The sequence below is a fragment of the Lithobates pipiens genome, unplaced genomic scaffold (assembly GCF_037356315.1).
Source record: "Lithobates pipiens isolate NorthernLeopardFrog02 unplaced genomic scaffold, aLitPip1_a1.2 Scaffold_30, whole genome shotgun sequence".
Taxonomy (NCBI): Eukaryota; Metazoa; Chordata; class Amphibia; order Anura; family Ranidae; genus Lithobates; species Lithobates pipiens.
In genome coordinates, this window is record NW_027507791.1 from 141,376,283 (window position 1) to 141,399,091 (window position 22,809).

General features: G+C 45.3%; 1 protein-coding gene across 2 annotated transcripts in view; it reads left to right on the forward strand.

Annotated features, from left to right (window-relative positions):
- Window positions 1-22,809, forward strand: part of INO80 (INO80 complex ATPase subunit) — a 392,097-nt gene that overhangs the window by 206,166 nt on the left and 163,122 nt on the right. For both annotated transcript variants that reach the window (XM_077464921.1, XM_077464922.1), the window contains exon 17: window positions 19,251-19,335. In XM_077464921.1, coding sequence (XP_077321047.1) covers window positions 19,251-19,335 — 85 coding nt within the window. The remainder of the gene's footprint in view (window positions 1-19,250; window positions 19,336-22,809) is intronic.

The following is a 22,809-nucleotide window of genomic DNA, read 5'->3' on the forward strand; positions in this document are numbered from 1 at the left end:
TCGTCTGTGTGTCGGGCAAACGAGCGCAACAAAGGCACGAGAATTTTTGTTGGGCCAGGTATGAGTGCTCGAATGACCGAATTTTAATGGTTCAAAGAATGTCAGGCAAAATGGTCGGCCCTCACACATGTTCACTTCATCGAATCTGGCCCTCTTTGAAAAAAGTTTGGACACCCCTGCCTTACAGTAACAGATGATCCATAATCAGATCAATTGGAGCTAGACCTGGAACCTCCAGCCACCGCGCCCAAATCTTTTCAAATTTTTTCACACTCCCTCTGTTGATATATGTATTTCTCTAATGTGATAGTGTCACCCATGTCACTTCCCTCACTGTGGGGGGTTCTCAACACAGGAATTTGAGTGGGCATAAATGGTTACTGAAAAGTCAAATGGCTATGAATCTACCTGGTTAAAGCAAAGGCTTCCCAATGCATAATATACAGGATGTTGAGAGATGTAGCAAGGTGAGTTAGAACTCACTGTTAGCTTATGGCGAGATTATGAACCCTTTTTTATTTTCCTATTTAGTATTGTATCCAGTATATCTTGCACACATTCTGCCCAATGATAGTTGTTGTGTAAGGGCCTTATTAAACGTATGCATCCATGTGTATTTTTTATTTGTTACTGTATGCATTTTTGTGTCTTTTTTTTTATTGCACTATGCAAAGTTAGATAGGGGAACGGTTTAGAGATATCTCAGAGTAGCATACTAGCTCATTATGCCTTTTGTCTTGCAGTTTTTTTTCCTAGGGTTTACAACCACTTTAATAAATCACCGGGACCAGATGGCTTGCAATCGAGGGTACTTGGGGAACTCAGTCAAGTAATTGTCAGACCATTCTTTACTGCGAGTGGGTTCTTTAATGTTTTAGAGGGTTCTTTACTGTAAGAGCGGCAAGGATGTGGAATTCCCTTCCACAGGCAGTTGTCTCAGTGGGGAGCATTGATCGTTTCAAAAAACTATTAGATAAGCATCTGAAAGGCCACAAAATACAGTGATATACAATTTAATACTGACATATAATCACACATATAGGTTGGACTTGATGGACTTGTGTCTTTTTCTTTATTGTACATCATAGGGCACTTGATGTACATGTGGACAGGAGCCTTAAAGAGGAAGTAAACCCTGATGGGTTTACTTCCTCTTTGATTCCCTGCAAAGGTAAAGCATAATGGACTACTATGCATCGCATCGTAGTCCATTATGTGTCACCTGACACAGGAGCCAGAAAAGTCACCGCTGTCCCCTGTAGTTCCGAGCGTAGTTACGAGCGTCCATCTTCTTGGTCCATCTTCTTGGTGGGTCTCGCTGCTCCGGCGCTGTCGCCGGAGCAGCGATGACGTCACTCCCACGCAATGCGCACGGAAGCCGACACTCGCGGCATATCGCCACGATCTGTGGCTTACCCAGTGCGCCTGCCGGTGGCTGTCTTCAGGTAAATATCTCCTAAACCGTATATTTATTTTATTTGTGTGTGTTTTGTCACTGTTTGTCACTTCACGTTTTGATTAGTAGGGTGTCGGTCCTCGGACCAATCCTGAACGTCTTGTGGGAGAGCGGACATAGGCATTCTGGCTTGGTCCAATCTCCATGAGGGGGGGCCTACCTTCGGGGAAGCCCCCATAGTACCAAGTACCTAGGAGGTTCTGTTTCGGCAGTCCTCCCGGGGAAAGGAGGTCTTCCGGTTTCGTCCGGGGACCACTTGTTGAGTCTGGTACCTCAGTCCCTGTCTAGAGCCTAACGCCCCGGGGGATCAGGGTATGGTCCTTCTTTTGGAGGACATCAGGCACCCGTCTGCACTTTTTAGTGTTTCACTCTTTATGTGTTTGCACACCATGGGCTTTTTCAATAGAAAAAAATCTCACTCCCGCATTCCACTAAGAAGCGCCATGTGGTGCTATAAGGACTTACCCACAGAATTGAAGTCACATCCCACTATAGGGGCTTCGTTGAAAGTCAGTCATCTGATTGCTACCCAAAACACACTTGCATCTTTGACTTCTCCCCTATTCCCTATACTTGGACATCCGAACTTTGAACCGGGGACCCACTCCAGGGATAATAACCCTCTTAGTTTGAGAATCTATGCAGGAGCGAAGGCCCTTTGGCCCACATCCTCTCTCAAACATACTCTCCTGAATATGCCACCAGATCACCCACACTTAACCTGTCTGTCCAACTGGGAAAAATACCTTAATTGCTCGTTTTCCCCGGCACAGAGACAACGCATTATCACTTTAGCTCTCAAAACCTTGCTGTGCACTAAGATACAGGAGACCAATTTTAAACTTCTCACCAGGTGGTATTTGACACCATCAAAGCTGCATAAATGTTTCCCCTCTTCCTCGAACAGATGCTGGAGGTGTGGAAAAGAAGAGGGCACGTTGCTCCACATTTTTTGGTCCTGCCCCAGCTTGACGGACTTCTGGACAGAGGTCTGACGCATAACACAAAAATTCACGGAATTCCCCATCCCAGAAGAGGCTGCATTCTTCCTCTTGCACCATTCACAGATTCCCATTAAGAAGTACAAAAAATCAATTTTATTGCATTTGATAAATGCGGCGAAATCCTGCATCCCTCTCTATTGGAAACAATGTTCCCCCCCTTCCATCGCTCACTGGAAATTAAAAAAATGGAGGACTTGATCCTCACATCACAAGGTAAACAAGAAATTTTTAAACAAACTTGGGACAACTGGAATACCTTTATATTCTCGTTGGAAGGACGTCGCCTGCTATCGCCTTAGTGCTCTGAGCTTTCCTTGACTGGCCCCTTGGGAATTGGCTGCCATCGTGTCTCGTCCCCTCTTCCCCCTTCCTGTTCTTTCACCCCCTCTCTTTTCTGCCTCCCTCCCCTCTCTCTCACCCCCTCCACCCCCCCCTCTCTCTCACCCCCTCCACCCCCCCTCTCTCTCACCCCCTCCACCCCCCTTCTCTCTCACCCCCTCCACCCCCCCTCTCTTTTTGAAAAAGTGGAAAATTGGGAATGACGGCCCCCCACCCCCCCGTTGATGGATTATATCGGAGGTTTGTGTGACCCTGAATCTTGGTACAGTACTTTATCCGTGCTCCGGCATGTTATGATTGATGGAAGGCAGACTCACAGTTGCAAATATACTTGTATCAAGTATTGTTCGGTTGCTTTTTTCTCTGTATTTATCTGTTGTATTATGTACTCCGGGGACCGTCTTCCCCTGTTTGGAGCTGAATAAAAATTATATTTGAAAAAAAAAAAAAAAAAGCTTCCACAACCGGATCCATCTTGCCACTGCAGCTTCAGGATGGTACCTGGGCCTCGCATAGAAGAACGGGTTTTGTCTGTGATGCTCCTCTTTGAGGGCTGGACCCTAGGAACCAGGACTCTTTTTTTTGGTCTTGCTACATTACTTAAAGCTGTCCTGAGGGGTGCTATACATGGTCCAAAGGAGTAGAACCCCTATTAAATGGGCCCCAGTCTTTGAAGCTTTAACCACGCTGCCCTCCGTGATGGGTGAAGTTTGGATCTGTCTGTTTACAGCAGTATCCTGCAGAGAGGAAAAGGTAAGAGGAAAGCATTGGAACAGCAAAGTCCACCTATGACTTTTCTTTCAATTATATTGTAAAATGCCTTAAAAACTCCTCTAGAGGGAGTAATAGCGTATAGACCCTGTTTAAATCTGTGCTAATACAACGTGTGTCTCGGCAGCTGGGGGGGGTCTCCTCTCCTCCTAAATGGGGAAACTGAGTGGATAGGGATACATGTTATGTTTAAACAAGCATAAATCTGAAAAGCTGATAAAACGGCTGTGTAAATCTCCTTCCCCCCCCATCTCACCTCTGACTCTTGCTAAAGCACAGGAAAGGGCGTGGCGCATAGACAATTGGGCTCACACCTGAAAAAGCTTAAAGCTGATACTCTGGGAAACAGGCAGTGTCTATCGGAGCAGCTGAAGCAAGCCTGCCACAGGACACAGAAGTGCTGGTGCATGTGAGGGGTTTACACAGGCATTTGCAGTACAGGAAAAAAAAACTTATTGTTTAGCATTAGATCATTCTATGCTACCACTGTTTTTTTTCCTACTATTGTTCAAATAAATAGAACAGTTCTGAGGCCGCGTACACACGCGGGGACTGTTCGCCAAACAGTTTCAGCGGACAGTCCGCTCAAAATTAGCATGGACGGACTTGCCCACACACGACGAACGAACAGTCCGCTGAAACCGCGCGCGATGACGTGAACGGCACGTACGACGGGACTAGAAAACAACGTCCTATACACTGCAATGCAACCTTCGGCGTGTAAATTCTTTCTAAGGCAGCAAAACCACCCCCCGCATTGTCATCCTCTCCGGAGATACCTGACATGGCAAGCCAGGGTGAGTCATTGGAAGCAATTGGTGGTGCAACTGCTTTTCACACTTCAGCCCCTGTATACGTACATGGCTGAAGATGCATTTTCCTCTGCCTTGTAGGGCTTAGAAGGAAGATTAGAGGCTTTAATTGCATCCTCCATTAAAGGGGATAAGAAGCGTGCTAGATCCCTCTCTCCCACTTCAAACCCCTTATCAGGGGAAAAGTGGGGACAGGGTGAGGTATTACCCTCAAACGATCAGGAAAAACAAACCTCTGTGGAGGAAACAACAGTTGAAGTTTCAGCTTCACAATCTGAGGTACAAATCCTTATGGACATGGTTCGCTCCACTTTCATGCTACCCCTAACAGAGTCAACTGAAAGTCTGGTTTCTTCTTTGGGTTCCTTGAAACCTTCACAACCAGTGCATGCGTTTTCCAGTCCACACATTACTAGAGAAGCTTATTTATACCGAATGGGATCATCCGGATAAGCATTTTCTCCCTTCAAAGAGATTCTCAGTTCTCTATCCTATGGAGGAAAAGTTCACCAAAAAATGGAAAGTTCCAGCAGTAGATACTTGCGATTTCCAGTGTGAATAAAAGCTTAACTTGTCCAGTGGACAATGCACAAATGCTAAAGGATCCAACAGATAAAAAGTTACCTGCTACAAAAAAAATGCTGAGTATCCCAAGTACCAGTTTCCCTGTTGATTTCAGTTCTAATTAATTTTAAAGTTTCTGCGAAGTTTCTTCGATATACAGTTTAATGTGATTTAAGGTATACTGATATCCTTGTAGCCAACCAGCGGCAAAAAGAAAGGAAAAGAGAGCTGACCTGTTTTTTAGCACTTATGGTCCCGGCTCAGTCTGCCTCCACTGCCTCAGTCCGTCCACTTTTCTGCCATCAAACATACCTCTGAGGCTCTCCCCTTCCAGCCTGGTCCCCCACCACACTCCGGGGGGTGTCCCTCCAGGCTACAACCGAGCCCCCGGACCCAGTGCTAGGCAGTCGGCACGCTCCACTCCTCACAATTTCCCGCAGCGAGCGTTCCGCCCTCGTTCCGCCCTCTGCGATCTTCGGCAGTCGTCGGCAGTTTCCGGGAAAGTTTGATGACTCTCGGCAGTTCTCGGCCAGTCTCTGTCTTCAGCACTCTCCGCCCTCTCAATCCGCTAATGCCAGCACTTCCATCACAGAGAGAGAACGTGGAGACAGCCTGCTCACATCTTCTCACTATCACACGCTCACATGCCGCTCCAACTCACATCTGGCCACTCCCCCAAGGTTTAGGTTTCTATTCAAACCTGTTTATGGTACCAAAACCGAATGGAGATGTCAGGCCCATTCTGGATCTAAAAAAAATAGTCAAGACTGTTGCAAAACCGAATCCTCTCTGCTTGGAACAAGATGATCCAAGCTTTGGACTTGCCAATGCTGCTGTCTCCATGAGTGTATCAAAGCCTCAGTTGATGGTTACAAAGCCAGAATTTGCTGAAGGAGAAATCCTTCAGACCAATAATCTGGAAAGTAGTAACGACAGATGCCAGCTTCTCAGGCTGGGGAGCGGTATTAGAGGAGATCACTGTCCAGGGACAGTGGTCAAAACTTGAAAGAGCCCTGCCTATCAACATCCTAGAGATTAGGGCAGTGTATCTGGCTCTGGAAACCTGGACCTTCAGGTTAAAGAATTGTCCAGTCCTGATTCAATCCGACAATGTCACGGCTGTGACCTATATCAGTCACCAAGGGGGCACCAAGAGTCTCTCAGCTCAGAGAGAGGTGAACCATATCCTAACTTGAGCAGAAAGCAATGTCCCATCCCTAGCAGGAGTTTTCATTCCGGGAGTAGAAAATTGGCAGGCGGACTATCTAAGTCACCAGCAGTTATTTCCAGGGGAATGGTCTCTTTGCCCCAAAGTGTTTCAGGTTGTTTGCCAAAGATGGGGGACTCCGGACATAGATCTTCTAGCATTCAGATTCAACATGAAGTTAGTCAACTTTGTGTCTAAAACAAGGGATCCACTCGCATACGGAACAGATGCGCTGGTAACCCCGTAGGATCAGTTTTCAATGATCTACGCTTTTCCCCCGATTCAGTTGCTGCCTCGACTTCTTTGCAGGATCAAGCTGGAAAGAAAGGCTTGTAATTCTGGTAGCACCAGCATGGCCGAGAAGGTCATGGTGTGCAGAGATCGTAAAGATAGCAGTGGAGGGTCCTTGGCCTCTCCCACGAAGGCCAGACCTGCTATCGCAGGGGCCGATATTCCATCCTAAGAGAGAGATACACCACCGCTCAAAGGCAGGTCCTGGGAACTCAGAGATAATTGCTCCAGGTGAAGGGATCCGGGTGCGAGCCACAGCATGCCGAGAATGTGGATAATGACAGAACTCTGGACGGCCGCACTCCAATGCTAAAACTATGCTTTATGACATCATAGTGAAAGATGCTAACAGCTGACCCGTTTTGCACTAAGGCTAGTGCTTACTCATAGCTGGTTAACATGGTGGCAGACAACAAATAAATATATAGAGTGTTGCAATATGACAGTGGGGCGGGGCCAGGCGATGAATCAATCAAACAAAAGAGACATCACCTGGTGCCTGTCCACCTGAACCTCTTAATCTTAATACAAGATGATGAAAGCTCTCAGTGTAAGTCCAATGTGAGCTACAGTGCATTGCAAACACAAAAGCAAAACCTCCGGCCACATCCCAACAGGGATGGATCGAGGAGGACACATATATAATAGCAGTGTAAAAAAATAATGAATTAATGAAAAATTACAAAGAAAATTATTTATATGAAGTGATAAGTAGTGTGCAAAACCCAAATCATTGGATGTGAATGGATATGCCTCAATATAAATGTATGTGAAAAAATGTGTACGTGGTCATAATAAATGCTGAATTGTAAAAACTAAATGAAATTATGGGATTGCAAGTATAAACTGTGAAAAAGTGATTAAAAATATAAAAATGATTGAAAGGTGTGAACATGAAGTACATAAACGTGTGTACAATCGAAAGGATCAAAAGCATTAATATGCACACGGTGGCGCATGCAAAAGCATCAGAATGCATACAAAAGGCATACAAACGCCCGCCGCAGCACATATATATGTGCACGCAGCGGCGCATGTGAAAATATGTAAGTATCTAAAGCCCATCCGAACGAAGGTCCTAAAAATGGACAGGCAGCGTCAAAATCCACTGTTGCTAAGTGGATTTGGCAAGTTATAATTCAAACTCATGATTTAAGAGCTAAGATTCCCCCTATTCAAGTTAAGGCGCACTCTACCAGAGAGGTTAGTGCTTCTTGGGCAGTGCGTCACCAGGCTTCCTTTGCTCAGATCTGCAAGGCCGAACTTGGTCTTCAGTCCATACATTCACAAAATTTTACCAACTGCATGTAAGAAGGAATAAGGATATCGCCTTCAGGCGCAGTGTGCTGCAGGCAGCAGTATAAGTTCTCAAGGTCTGGAGGTGCCCTACGGGTTGTGTCTCTCTCCCCTCAAGTAGCATTGCTATGGGACATCCCACTAAGTAAATACTTAAGGCTCTGTGTCCTATGGTGTACAATAAAGAAAATAGGATTTTTATAACAGCTTACCTGTAAAATCCTTTTCTTGGAGTACATCATAGGACACAAACATCCTGCCCCTCTTCTTTTATGGGGTTTAAGTATATTGCTTATATTGCTTGGCTACAAAAAACTGAGGTACTCCAGGAAGGAGGAGGGGTTATATAGGGGAGTCAACTTCCTGTATTGGGCGTGCCAGTGTCAACACCTGAAGGTAGCTATAACCCACTAAGTAAATACTTAAGGCTCTGTGTCCTATGATGTGCTCCAAGAAAAGGATTTTACAGGTAAGCTGTTATAAAAATCCTATTTCTTTTCTTACATCAGGGGCCACAGAGCCATAGTAATAACTATGTGGGTTATATCGGCATATCAGATGCTCTACACTGGCACGCCCCTTAAAGCATGTACTTCCCCCATTTAACCACTCCCATTACTGGGAGTCCTCAGTTTTTTTGCCAGTGTCTAAGGTGTTGGGCACATGTAAGGATGTGTTGTACTGAGCTCCACAGGCAGTAATCCTTGATGAGAGCCAGCCATCCTGACCAGATCCATTCTGATGTCACTGTAATGGACTAAATGAATGGTACCCGGGCCTCGTAATCCGAAGACACAAGGTTTTGCTTGCGAATGCTTTGAGAGCTGGGTCCTGGGATCCAGAACTTTTTGGTAGTAAGGCCAATAAAAGTTTACTGGCAGGGTCTTCTCGCAGGTCCAGGATTGTGGGTCAACCTGAGTGTTCCCCAGTTCCTGACGGTTTGCTTTTAAGGTCTCAAAGCCTACCATGAAGGGTGAAGATTGGGTTTTCATCTCTGATAAAACCCTGCTGCGAGGATAAGGTGGGGGAGATTTTCTCAAGGGATTCAGGCCTTGTTTGTTTCCAAGATGCTTGGCTCCAGACATAGGTCAGAGCCTAAATTGGTGGTTATCCAGCATGAGGGAAGATCTTTATCCTGGAAGGTGTTAACAGATTCCAGCCTTCTAGGCTGGGGAGCAGCCCTGGAAGAAGATTCTGTCCAGGGGAGATGGTCCAGGTTAGAGGACCTTTCCTGAACTTTTTTGGAAGTTTCAGGCAGTACATCTGACCATAGAATCTTGGTGGTCAGACTACGGGACTGTCCTGACAGGGCCACGGCGGTGGCTTATGTCGATCACCAGAGGAGGCACGAGAAGTCGTGCAGCCCAAAGAGAGGCGAATAATGTTCTAGCTTTGGCAGAACACAACAATCCTTGTCTATCGGCAATTTTTATTTTTCAGACGTACAAATTGAGACGCCAACAATTATTTCCGGGAGAATGATCACTTCACCCCGACATCTTCCTTAGCAATATGTCAGATGGGGTACTCTGGACATGGACCTATTCGCGTCCAGATTCATTAATAAGGTCGACAACTTCATGTCGAACAAGCGGTCCGCTAGCAGGTGGAACAGATGCATTAGTCTTCCCAGGGGATCAGTTTTCACTGATCTATGCATTTCCTCCAGTTCTGCTACTTCCATGCCTTCTCCGCAGGATTAAGCAGGAACAAAAGGAGGTGATTCTGGCAGCCCCAGCGGGTCCCATAAGATCTTAATTTATGGAGATCATAAAGCTGGCAGTAGGAGTCCTTTGGACTTTGCCATTATAGCCAGACCTTCTTGCACAGCTTGCACAGGGTCCGGTATTTCAACCTACCTTACGGACAAAGAGTTTAACAGGTTTGACTGTTGAATCCCACTCTATAAAAGATCGTGAGAGATCTCCTTCGGTAGTGTCTACTTTGACTAATGCCAGGAAGCCGGCTTCCAGAATCACTTACTTTAGAGTCTGGAAGGCATAGGTTTCTTGGTGTGGATCCGGGGGTTGGCACCCCAGGAAGTATGTCAATAGGCAGGATTCCTGATTCCTGCATATGGGAGCTGAAATGAAGCTGACCTTGACTTTTATCAAGAGCCAGATCCAGACCGTGTCGATGTCTTTGCTCTTAAATTCACAGAGACAGCTCCACTCTTAGCCATTGGGTTGTTTTGCCCTATTATGAGGAGATACTAGGCATTAGTTGTAATACAACACTCAGAACTCTTAGTTCCACCCAAGGGGCAGTCCCTTGGGCAACAACCCTCCACCCTGCCATGCAGTCATCAGTTTTATTTTGCCTAGTGAAGGAGACGGACCTATGAACCCTGCGGGCCCATCGGTCTGTGCTTTTTTGTGTAGAAGCGTAACTTTTTGCGCAAGATGAATGATCCTGTGATCTACTATCAACAGCCAGCTGGATGACAGGCTGGATACCCTTATCCTTGTAGTCTCCCCCAGTCCGGCCATCGAGCAGGTGCAGGCCTCAGCTATGCGCTCGGCAGGCCACGATGAAACCTCAGCTCCAGATGTGGTCGGTGAGCTCCGGGCATACATATGACCGGGCTACTGATGTCTGTGTCACAGTATGCCAAGCCAGCAGCCACCCTGTACTGATCAGTGAATGGGTCTGTGATGGAATATCTCCCAGCTCTTCGGGACTGGTAAGCTCTCCCTGCTTCAGTGGGGCTGAGCAGCTGGGCATTCCCTGGAAGGTCGATTCGGGGGACCCTCACCTCCCTCTCTTCTCTCCCCTGTCCCTATCTTCCCTCCCCCCCCCTCTGGGGGGATGCTGCATGTGGCTGCTGAGCGGTGTGTGTGTATGCAGGGGCTCTCCGGGGGGGCTCTCACCTGGGGGGGCTGCGCTGGCTAGCGGTGTCCTGGGTCCTGTTCTTCATGCCCCTGGAAGGTGTCTGTGAGGTTTTGCTGATGTCGTTTTCTCCCTGTACCTCACGAAACTGCTTCGGCCATTTTAGGTGTGGGCAAGGGCAGCATGCTCTCCTGGGCTTCAGTGGCCATTTTCCTAGTGATCTCCTATTCAGGACACTGGCGGCCATTTTCTTGAAGCCTGAACACGTTTTTCAGTGTTCTCTATCGGCAGCATGTGCTCCTGTGCTCTCACAGCCATTTTCCCTGTGATTTATGTCTTTGTACTGGACACTGGGCGGCCATTTTATTGAAGCCTGAGCACACTTCAGAGCCGTTTTGGCGCTATTTGCAGTTGCTGCCGCTGACACAGCATTGTTTCCTTTGCACCTGGGAGCCCACAGGGACTACAGGCACTACTTTCTGAATAGCGCAGAACTCCTCAGGGTGGTGAGTCCAGCGGGAAAGAGCTCCTTAGCCAGCGGCAGTAAGGAGGGTGGGACTGTCACTTTCCTAAGTACCCTTAGGGTGGCAGACAGGGTAGGGTCAGCATGGGTTCAGAAACTGGTGTTTCTTCCCCCGAAATCCAGGCAATTGCAACTGGGTCACCTGCTGACTGTGCAGTGCCCATGGACACCCTGACGGCGGTCCTCAATTAGTTTGTTGCCAAGATGGAGGCGGTGCGTGGGAAGAAGGGTGCAAAAAAGTGGGCCCTGCCTCCCCCCTTCCTCTGGGGAGAGCTCTGATGCAGACTCTGGTCCTGCTGAGGCTGGTGACCCCTGCTCTGTCTTGTCAGACACCACTGACCAGGACCATTCGGACAGTGAGGATGAGTCCCCGTCTGGGTCTGTGCGCAACAAAGCGCTTGTAGGAGCACTTATCACAGCTGTGCATGATACCCTGAAGATTCAGGAGCCAGCAGATCCCTGTGCTGATGTACTGGTCTCTTTTGGGTCCCGCAAGCCAGCACGTTCACCTAAGGTGTTCCCTTATCTGACTTATTTTGACAAGCTAATTTACAAGGAATGGGGTCACCCGCAACGGACCTTTTCGTTCCCCAAATCCTTGGCGGTGCGTTACCCTTTTGAGGAGAGCCTTCCCAAAAAATGATCGGCTCCTCCGGTCGTGGACCCCCCAGTATTAAGGTTAAATAAAGTAACCATGATCCCAGTTGAGGGGACTCCTGCGTTAAAGGATCCCACGGACAGGAAGGCCGAGGCGGTGGCTCGTTCCTTGTGTATGGTTGTGGGGTCAGCCGTGCAACCAGTACTGGCATCTGCACTTGTGTAGCAGACACTAACTGAGTGGGCAAAACTTTTGCACCGTGAATTGGGAGAGCAACAGGCCTCTCCTGTCTGCGTGGAACTAGCAGACCAACTAGTGCAAGGCTTTAAGTATGTCTGTGATGCGGCCCTGGATACTCTCCCTCTGTTATCCAGGGTTTCAGTGTCATCTGTGGTGCTGAGGCGCCTGATTTGGCTAAAATGCTGGTCTGCTGACCAGGCATCTAAAAAAGCCCTGACGGATCTTCCCTTCCTTGGCGACCGGCTCTTTGGAGCCTCTTTGCAGCCCGATGGTCCTCTCGGTTATCCGAACAATGGGTCTGTGATCTCATTTCCTCAGGCTACAAAATAGAGTTTCTCTCTTGGCCGCCAAACAGATTCTTCCCCTCCAGCATACCTGTATCCCCGGCTCACCGGGAGGCCCTCTTGGGGGCAGTGAGGGACCTGCTGAGTCGCAGGGTGGTTGTACCGGTTCCGGAATCAGAACATTTCCAGGGATTCTACTTAAATCTGTTTGTAGTTCCCAAGAAGGAAGGGGTACGTCCAATCTTGCACCTAAAAGCCCTCAATCACTTTGTAAAAGTGCAGAGGTTCAGAATGAAAACAGTTCGCTCAGTAGTCGCTGCACTCCATCAAGCGGACTCCCTGGTGTCCTTAGACATCCAGGATGCGTACCTGCACATACCCATATGCCTTCGGCATCAAAAGTTTCTGCGGTTTGCAGTCGAGGAAGCCCACTACCAGTTTGTGGCTCTTCATTTTGGTCTGGCATCAGCCCCCCGAGTTACCTAGGTATTGGCTCCAGTTTTGACGTTGCTGCGGCAACGTGGGATTGCGATCGTGGGATACCTAGACGATCTCCTCCTGAGGGCATCTTCCACCTCAGAGTTAGAGGAGGATGTGGTGATCACCACGCAGACCCTGCAAGAATTTGGGTGGCTGTTGAACCTAAAGAAATCAGTGATTGTACCGACCCAGCGTCTGGAGTACCTAGGCTTGCTGCTGGACTCCATGGAAGCGAAAGTTTTTCTCCCTTCAGACAAACTGCAGACTCTCAGATCCGCGGTAAAACTGCTTATGAACCGCAAGTGGTCTTCGCTCCGCTTTTGCATGCGGGTCCTGGGTCTCATGGTAGCCTTTTTTGAGGCAGTACCTTATGCCCAGTTCCACACCAGAGTCCTACAGAAGGAGATTTTGACAAAATGGGACAAATCTCAGTTGTCCCTGGATCGACAGATCCAGGTGAGCCAGTCAGTCAGAGACTCACTGATCTGGTGGCTGAGTTCCCCGGGTGATTCAGTCTGGGAAATTGTTCCTGCCTCTGAAGTGGACAGTGATCACAACGGACACCAGTCTATCCGGCTGGGGTGGAGTGATGAGGGTTCAGTCGGCTCAGGGCCTTTGGTCGACGAATCCAAGTTGCCAATCAGTCTGCTTGAATTGGGAGCGATCAGGCTATGCCTCTCCACATGGTCGATGAGAATTCAGGGGAGTCCGATCAGGATCTAGTCAGACAACGCCACGGCTGTGGCATACATCAATCACCAAGGGGAAACAAGAAGCTCAGCCGCTGCACGGGAGGTCGCTCACATACTTTGGTTGCCAGAGCGACACGTACCGGCCCTGTCGGCCATTTACATCCCGGGAGTGGAGAACTGGCAGGAGGACTATCTAAGTCGCCAGATGCTGGACCCAGGGAATGGGCGTTGCATCCGGAGATATTCAGGTTACTGTGCCTGAGGTGGGGCACACCAGAAGTGGACCTTCTGGCCTCCCGTCTCAATCGGAAGGTGCCAAGATTTAGTGTCCAGGACAAGATATCTGTGGTCAGGCGCGCCAGGTGCGCTGGTGGCTCCATGGGATCAGTACCAGCTGATCTACGCCTTTCCTCCACTAAAACTGTTACCACGCCTGCTTTGCAGGGTGGAAGCCGAGGGGATCCCAGTAATACTGGTTGCTCCAGATTGGCCTCAGCGTCCTTGGTATGCAGACCTGGTGCGTGTGGTGGCAGACGCTCCTTGGCGCCTGCGTTGCGTGAAGACTTTCTGTCTCGAGGTCTGATTCTCCATCCTGCTTTACCATCGCTGGCTTTTTAACGGCATGGCTATTGAGAGCCAGGTGTTGACGAACAGGGCTCTGTCGGACTCGGTGATCCCAACTAAGTTGAGAGCACAAAAATCTTCTTCCCGGAAGATATACCATCGTACCTGGAAGGCCTACATCTCCATGTGTGAGGAGAAAGGATGACATCCGCGCTCCTTTTCTATATCCACGATCCTGCTGTTTCTTCAGCAAGGAGTAGACCAAAAATTGGCGTTAAGCTAAGGGGCAAATTTCAGGCTTGGCTGTCTTTTTTCAGCGACCCCTGGCGTCTCACTCATTAGGGAGTACCTTCATTCAGGTGGTACGACATGCAGCCCCTCCGGTGCGTCCACCGTTACCTCCATGGGATTTGAACCTGGTGTTATCGGCGCTTCAATAACCACCGTTTGAAAATATCAGGGAGATTCCCCTGTTGACGCTGTCCCAGAAGGTGGTCTTTCTAGTGGCCATCACATCGGCCAGGAGGGTTTCGGAACTGGCGGCCTTGTCTTGCAAGTTGCCCTATCTGGTTATCCACCATGATAAGGTGGTGTTGCGGCCGCAACCGTCTTTTCTACCAAAAGTGGTCTCGGCTTTTCATATTAATGAGGACATTGTGTTACCATCTCTGTGTCCTAAGCTGAAAGACCCTAAGGAGGTGGCCCTTCACGCTCTGGACGTGGTTCGTGCCCTGAAGGTGTATTTGTCTACCGCTGTTCCCTTTTGGAAGTCAGATTCACTGTTTGTTTCGGTGGTTGGTCCCAAGAAAGGCATGGCGGTCTCGCCGACCATCATTTCCAGGTGGATCAGACAGATTGTAGTACAAGCCTACGCCTTTCCGGTCACGGCCCACTTCACAAGGGCAATCAGAACATCTTGGGCCTTCTGACACCAAGCGTCTGTCGCTCAGGTGTGTAAGGTGGCGACCTGGTCATCTGTCCACACGTTTGCCAAGTTCTACAAGGTAGACGTCAGTACATCGGCTGATGCCTGTTTTGGCCGCAAAGTTTTGCAGGTGGCAGTATAGTTGCAATTGAAATTTGCAATATATTCCCTTTTTTCCTGGTTTTTCGTTAAAAACACAGTACCGTTAAGTTAATGCGCTGTTGCATTACATTCCGCAGTTTTTGTTGTGCGGTTGTGGGTAGTCACTCCTGTTGAGGGTACCCTGGTTTGGTGGTGGATTTCTCCATGCACTGTTGTGTTTTTTGTGGGTAAAGTTTTACTAGTTCCCACTTGCCACGGTGGATGAAGTTTTTATGCTGTTTTCCCACATCTCGTTTTGGCACTGCTTGGGGACGTCCTAATGGCTAAGAGAGGAGCTGTGTCGGTCGGTGAATATAAGAGAAAATAGGATTTTTTGTACTCAACGTAAAATCCTTTTCTCTAATTCACCGACCGACACAGCACCCGCCCCTCCTTTTTATCTTAACGTTATACTGCTTGTTGACGTACTGATGACTGCATGGCAGGGTGGAGGGTTGTTGCCCAAGGGACCCCCCTTGGGCGGAACTAAGAGTTCTGAGTGTTGTATTACAACTAATGCCTAGTATCTCCTAGTAATAGGGCATAACAACCCAATGGCTAAGAGAGGAGCTGTGTCGGTCGGTGAATTACAGAGAAAAGGATTTTACGGTGAGTACAAAAAAAATCCTATTTTCCTAGGGCCTCTTGCTTCCCACTCTTGGTACGTAGCTTATTCAGGGGTTAACACAGTTTATTCCCCCTATCAAGGCACCTCTAAATCCTTAGGAATTAAAATTGGTCTTATGGGCTTTGTTAAATCATGCTTTTACATAGTTACATAGTTAGTAAGGTTGAATAAAGACACCAGTCCATCCAGTTCAACCTGAGTGATTGTCTACCATTGTCTCTATCCCAAAACATCGCACACTCACATCAGTCCCTACCATCAAGGAGCCCGCAATCCAAGGTCCCCATTCATATACTAGGGTTAATTTTTTTGGACAGAAGCCAACTAACCTACCTGCATGTCTTTGGAGTGTGGGAGAAAACCGGAGTGCCCGGAGGAAACCCACGCAGGCACAGGGAGAACATGCAAACTCCAGGCAGGTAGTGTCATTGTTGGGATTTGAACTTCTTACTGCTAGGTGAGAGTGCTACCCAATACACCACTGTGCTGCCCGAACCTTACGAGAAATTCCCTTGATTCTTTGACAAGAAAGATAATCTTTTCTGTTTGCCATTTCTTCTGCTAGCAGAGTATCGGAACTAACGGCTCTGTCTTGTAAGAGCCATATTTCATCATGCATAAGGATGAGGTGGTTTTATGTCCTCATCCTGAATTCTTACCAAAAGTGTTAACAGACTTTCATTTAAACCAAGCTATTATTCTTCCTTCATTTTCCCCAGAGCCTTATCTGGTGAAGAGAAAGCACTACATTCTCTTGATGTAGTAAGAGCGATCAGAGTCTATTTAAGGGCGACCGCTCAGGTTCGCAAAACATAGGGTTTGTTTCTACTGCCAGAGGGTCCAAGATATGGACAGGCAGCGTCAAGATCCACTATTTCCCAAATGGAATTTTCAAGTGATTGTTCAAGCTTCAGCTTGAAGAAAAAAATCCTTCCTTCTCATATTAAGAGCACACTCATCCAGGGCGATTAGTGCCTCTTGGACGGTGCATCATCGGGCCTCTATGGCTCGGATCTGTAAGGCCGCGACTTGGTCTTAGGTTCATACGTTTATCCGATTTTTATCAAATCGATATTAAAGGTCATGAGGATATTGCCTTTGGGCACAGCATACACTGCAGGCTGCAGTATGAGTCCTCTGGCCTCCTGTTTCCTTGTTCTGTCTTCCCCTTTCAGTTGCCATTGCTATGGGACATCCCACATAGTTATTACTATGGCTCTGTGTCCCATGATGTAAGAAAACAGCTTACCTGTAAAATCCTTTTCTTTGATGTACATCAGGGGAGACAGAGGTCCCTCCCTTCTTCTTCTTATACACTTGTATTGCTTGGCTACAAAACTGAGGACTCCCAGTAATGGGAGGGGTTATATGGGGGAAGTACACGCCTTAAGGGGAGTGCCAGTGTCCAGCACCTGATATGCCGATGTACAACAAAGAAAAGGATTTTACAGGTAAGCTGTTTTTAAAAATCCTTTTTTTTTTTCAACCTCACCTAATATGTTATATAATTCCTAATCATTATTGACAGTCTACTGACTGGACTGGTACCAGCTGATGGGAGAGAAGACAATGGGAGAGAACACCAATATTTAAAAAAAGGGCTAAAATACACCAGGTAACCTAACATCAATAGTATGCCAGCTCTTGGAGGGGATGATAAGGGACTATATACAAGATTTCAGTAAAGAAAACGGTATCATTAGCAGTAATCAGCATGGATTCATTAAGAATCATTCTTGCCAAATCACTCTATTAACCTTCTATGAGGAGGTGAGCTGCCATTTAGATAAAGGAAGGCCCATATATATGGTGTATCTGGAATTTGCAAAAGCATTTAACACAGTTCCCCATAAATGTTTACTGTACAAAGTAAGGTCCATTGGCATGGACCATAGGGTGAGTACATGGATTGAAAACTGGCTACAAGGGCGAGTTCAGAGGGTGGTGATAAATGGGGAATGCTCGCAATGGTCAGGGGTGGGAAGTGGGGTCCCCCAGGGTTCTCTGCTGAGACCAAGCCTGTTTGATTTGTTCATAAACGACATAGAGAATGGAGTAAACAGCTCAATCTCTTACAAACCTTGCAAGAAGATCTGAACAAATTAATGGTGTTGGCAACTACATGGCAAATGAGATTTAATGTAGAAAAAATTTAAAATAATGCATTTTGGTGGCAAAAATATGAATGCAATCTACTCACTAGGGGGTGAACCTCTGGGGGGAATCTAGGATGGAAAAGGACCTGGGGGTCCTAGTAGATAATAGGCTCAGCAAAGGCTGCTGCTAACAAAGCAAACAGAATATTGCCATGCATTAAAAGATGATTAACTCCAAGGATAAAGCGATAATGTCCCACTCTACAAGACTTTGGTCCGGCCGCACCTGGAGTATGCTGTCCAGTTGTCCAGTTCCTTTCACCAGTCCTCAGGAAGGATGTACAAAGAAGGGCAACAAAGTTACTAAAGGGTCTAGAGGATATTAGTTATGAAGAAAGGTTGCGAGCACTGAACTTATGCTCTCTGGAGAAGAGACGCTTGATGTTTGATATGATTTTAATTTACAAATACCATACTGGTGACCCCACAATAGGGATAAATCTTTTTTGCGAAAGGCAGTTTAATAAGACACGTGGCCACTCACTAAAATTAGAAGACAAGAGGTTTAAGCTTACTGGTGACCCCACAATAGGGATAAAACTAAGAAGAGAGGTTTATCCTTAAACTGCTTAAAGGGTTCTTTACTGTAAGAGCGGTAAAGATGTGGAATTCCCTTCCACAGACGATGGTTTCAGCGGGGGGCATTGATAGTTTCAAGAAACTAATTAGATAAGCACCTGAATGACAACATACAGGGATATACAATGTAATACTGACGTATAATCACACACATAGGTTGGACTTGATGGACTTGTGTCTTTTTTTTCAACCTCACCTACTATGTTCTGAGAGAGGCAAATCACTTTCCTTTTTTGTCACATTTATCAGATTTCTTCTATCAAGATTTCTAGCTGCTACATATGTCTGTTTATGCAGATTTCCAGATTGGGTTACTCCTCTGCTAAGCTTCAGGGAACCATTCTCAGACCCTGCCAAAAGAAGAAAGAGGGCAGTGTGTAATTTTGCTTCTGGCACTGGACCCTACATTAGGCATTCACCTAGACATGCTATACAACACATTGAGTTAACCTAAACATTTACCAAAATCTCCATTTCTCAGTGATATTATTTTGCCTTCATGTATTCTTTTATCCCACCTCATTAGAAAATAAAATTCTAGAGAGAACACTACCTACGGTAGAGGAAACAACTTGAAGATTTAATACGCAAGTCCTTTCATGGTGACCTCTATTATTTTTGAGGAATATAATGCCACTATTAATTGATTTCCTATTTCTATGTTGCATTTACTTCCAGAATAGAAATTTAAATATTAGCATAATTGGATACTTCACCCAGGTAAATGCACAGTGATTTTCTCTTAAAGTTATACCTTACTAACTTTCACATCCTCAATTCAACATACAGTTTTCACTTTCCAACTTCATTGTTATTGAACTGAAATCTATATGATTTTGCTAACATTTTATTTTGTTTTCTATTCATTTAGTGTTCGGTGGAAGATACTGCTACAGTTTCAGTGCCGCAACAGGCTTCTTCTAACTGGCACTCCCATTCAAAACACAATGGCTGAGGTACGTTTAGTGAATGACACTAGAGACTGGAAGATGTGATGAGTAAGCCAACTAATCTGTTAATAAAAGTTTTCTTTTTGAACTTTGTATAGATTTGTTTCCATATGGCATGCTTACAGTTGACCTGAAGATATATCAATTTAATGGAGAACAACATGAAAAGTGATGTGTGTGTGCCTATGTATAGATAGATACATAGGGTAAAATAAGTATTGAACACATCACCGTTTTCCTAGGTAAATATATTTCTATAGGTGCTATTGATGTGAAATGTTCACCACATGTCAGTAACAATCCATCCAATCCATACAAAGAAACTAAAACAAATAAGTTCAGAAATGAAGTTGTGTAATAAAATAGAATAACACAGGGAAAAAGTATTGCACACACTGACTGAAATTTAAAGTTTGGTTCCAAATCCTTTGTTGGTAATGACAGCTTCAAGATGCCTCCTGTATGGAGAAACTAGTTGCATGCATTGCTCAGATGTGATTTTTTTTTTGCCCATTCTTCCACACAGTCTTCAAATCATGAAGGTTCCGTGGGCCTCTTCTATGAACTCTGATCTTTATTTCTTTCCATAGATTTTTTTTTATTGGATTCCAGTCAGGTGATTGGCTAGCAGCTTTATTTTCTTTCTTTGAAACCAGTTGAAAGTTTCCTTGGCTTTGTGTTTGGGATCATTGTCTTGCTGAAATGCCCACCCTTGTTTTATCTTCATCATTCTGTTAGATAACAGCAGATTTTTATCAAGAATGTCTTGATACATTTTTCCATTCATCCTTCCTTCAATGACATGAAGTTTTCCAGTACCGTATGTTAAAAAACAGCCTCGCTCGCACCATGATATTTCCACTCAAAACTTCGCTGTTGGTATGTGGGTGTTTTTGGGGTGATGTGCAGTGCCATTTGACCTCCAAACATGGTATGTAATATGGCATCCAAAGAGTTAAATTTGGGTCTCATCTGACCAGACTATTTTATCTCAGTATTTCACAGGCTTGTCTAAATGTTGTGCAGCAAACTTTAAATGAACTTCAACATGCTTTTTCTTCAGCAATGGAGTCTTGGGTATGAGCGTGCATACAGGCCATGGCAGTGCATTGCTTATTGTTTCCTTTTAAACAATTGTACCTGCTAATTCCAGGTCTTTCTGAAGCTCTCCACAAGTGGTCCTTGGGTCTTTGACAAGTCGTCTGATAATTCTTTTCACTTCTCTGTCAGAAATCTTGTGAGGAGAACCTGATCATGACCGATTTATGGTGAAATTATGTTCTTTCAATTTCCGGTGCTCACTGGACCATTCAGAAGTTTAGAAATCTTTCTGTAACCAATTTCAACAGTATGTTTTGCAACAATAAGGTGGCAAAGGTCTTGAGAGAGCTCTTTGCTTTTACCCATCACAACCTGTTTCTTGTGTGACACCTTGCTACTGAGACACCTTTTTATAGACCACCAGTTGAGACTGAACCAGCTAATATTATTTTGCACTGACAAGGGGGCAGGATTGCTTTCTGATTACTGATATATTTCAACTCGTGTTCTGGCTTTCCATGCCTTTTTGCACCTTCCTTTCTTCATGTGTTCAATACTTTTTCCCTGTGCCATTCCATTTTATTCCACATAACTTCATTTCTGAACTCATTTGTTTGGGATTCTTTGTATGTATAGATTGCAAGGGTTGTTACCGACCTGTGGTCAAAATGTCATGTCAATAGCACCTTTAGAAATATGTAAAAAAGAAAACTGTGCTATTAATTAAAAACTAAGCTGCAACTCAAGCCGTTATACAACGCCAAACAGAACTAAAAAAATATTATGGAGCTGCGCTAAAAATAAAAATTAATAATAAAAAAAAAATGAATCCCCAGACCAATGTGATAAAGTAAAGTGGCTATTTTTATTTGGAACTATGTGAGTGCTCACTTTTTATTCCTTAATAATAAATTGTAAGGTTTTATGCGATGCAAGCGTTTTCTCTTTTTTTATATGGGGTTACTGTTATTTGCCTGTACTCAATACCGCAGCTGGGAGTGAGGAGCTGCCCCTTCGCCATAGAGACCCTCAGGCTGGGTTATTAATCATTTGCGCTCCTGGGTCCTCTGTTTCAGGGACCATACAGTTCCGGTAAGCGGCAGTGAGTTTATAGGTGTAGGCATCTGTCCGGTTCACTGCACTTTTCATGGGTGGATTTGAATCTTTTTACCAGGATCAAGTTGACACATTTGCACGGACTATTTACAGTTCTTCATTGGATACATAATTATACTGACTCTTCTTTTTGTTCGTTTCACTAGGATCTAATATGCAATTTCCACTTTTACTTACACTTTTGAATTTTCTTTGTATGTTAAATAAGAATTGGCACATTTCACGTGTGTTTTTGTTAATCACAGTATGGTATTTTTTGCCTTCCCAAATTAGAATGGCTTTACTGTGTAATTTTGTTACATGACTGGTTTTATCACATTGGTCTGGGGGTTCATCATTTTTTTTAATTATTATTTTTTATTTTTAGCGTAGCCCCATAATTTTCTTTATCTTTAGAAATATGTTTACCTAGAAAAAGTTTTAGAAAAAAGAATTTGGCTGAAGGGGAATAGCACCACATCCCTATAGAGACTAGAGGAAATACAATACAAAATGGGACTTTAGAGGTGCTGGGAACCCCCTCTCAGAATAAATGTCAATACATAATTGAAGATAAAAAAGTTTTTATTACAAAATTAGTAAAAAAGACACAAAAGAGGTATTAGGGATATAACCCCTTAAAAGCACGCATTTCTGTTCCTACACATAGTATTGAAACCATAACAAACACCCCTGGAGGTTGAGTTTCTTTCCTGCATATAGTGTCATACAGATATGGAAATTCATGAAGGGGGTTGTATCACTAGTTAGCATTGAGGAGTCTTGTTTATTATTGGAATTACTCAGACAAATCGCCCCACTAGCTAAGAACGGCCATGCATTCTGAAACTCATCTTCTAGGGGTGTTTGTTATGGTTTCAATACTATGTGTAGGAACAAAAATGCATGCTTTTAAGGGGTTATACCTCTTGAATGACTTTTGTATCTCTTTTTCTATTTTTGTAATAAAACCTTTTTTTATATTAAATTGTGTATCGACATTTATTCTGAGAGAGGGTTCCCAGCACCTCTAAAGTCCATATTTGTTTTGTATTTTACCTAGAAAAATGATGACGTGTTCAATACTTATTTTACCCGCTATAGATAGATATGTGTATGTGTAGCTCCTCGCACATACACATACACACACATACTATATACACCTTCAAATTAGCATCAAATGGTTGGGAATGGGGTGGAAGAAGTGTTGGAGTTGTTTCAAGCACACCTTTATAACACAAAGTAAAAGCAGGACACAGGTAACCACACACACCACTCAGAACACTGTTAGTTGGTTCTTACTGATAGTTATTCTCCTCACATTAAAAAGAATGCCTTCCATCT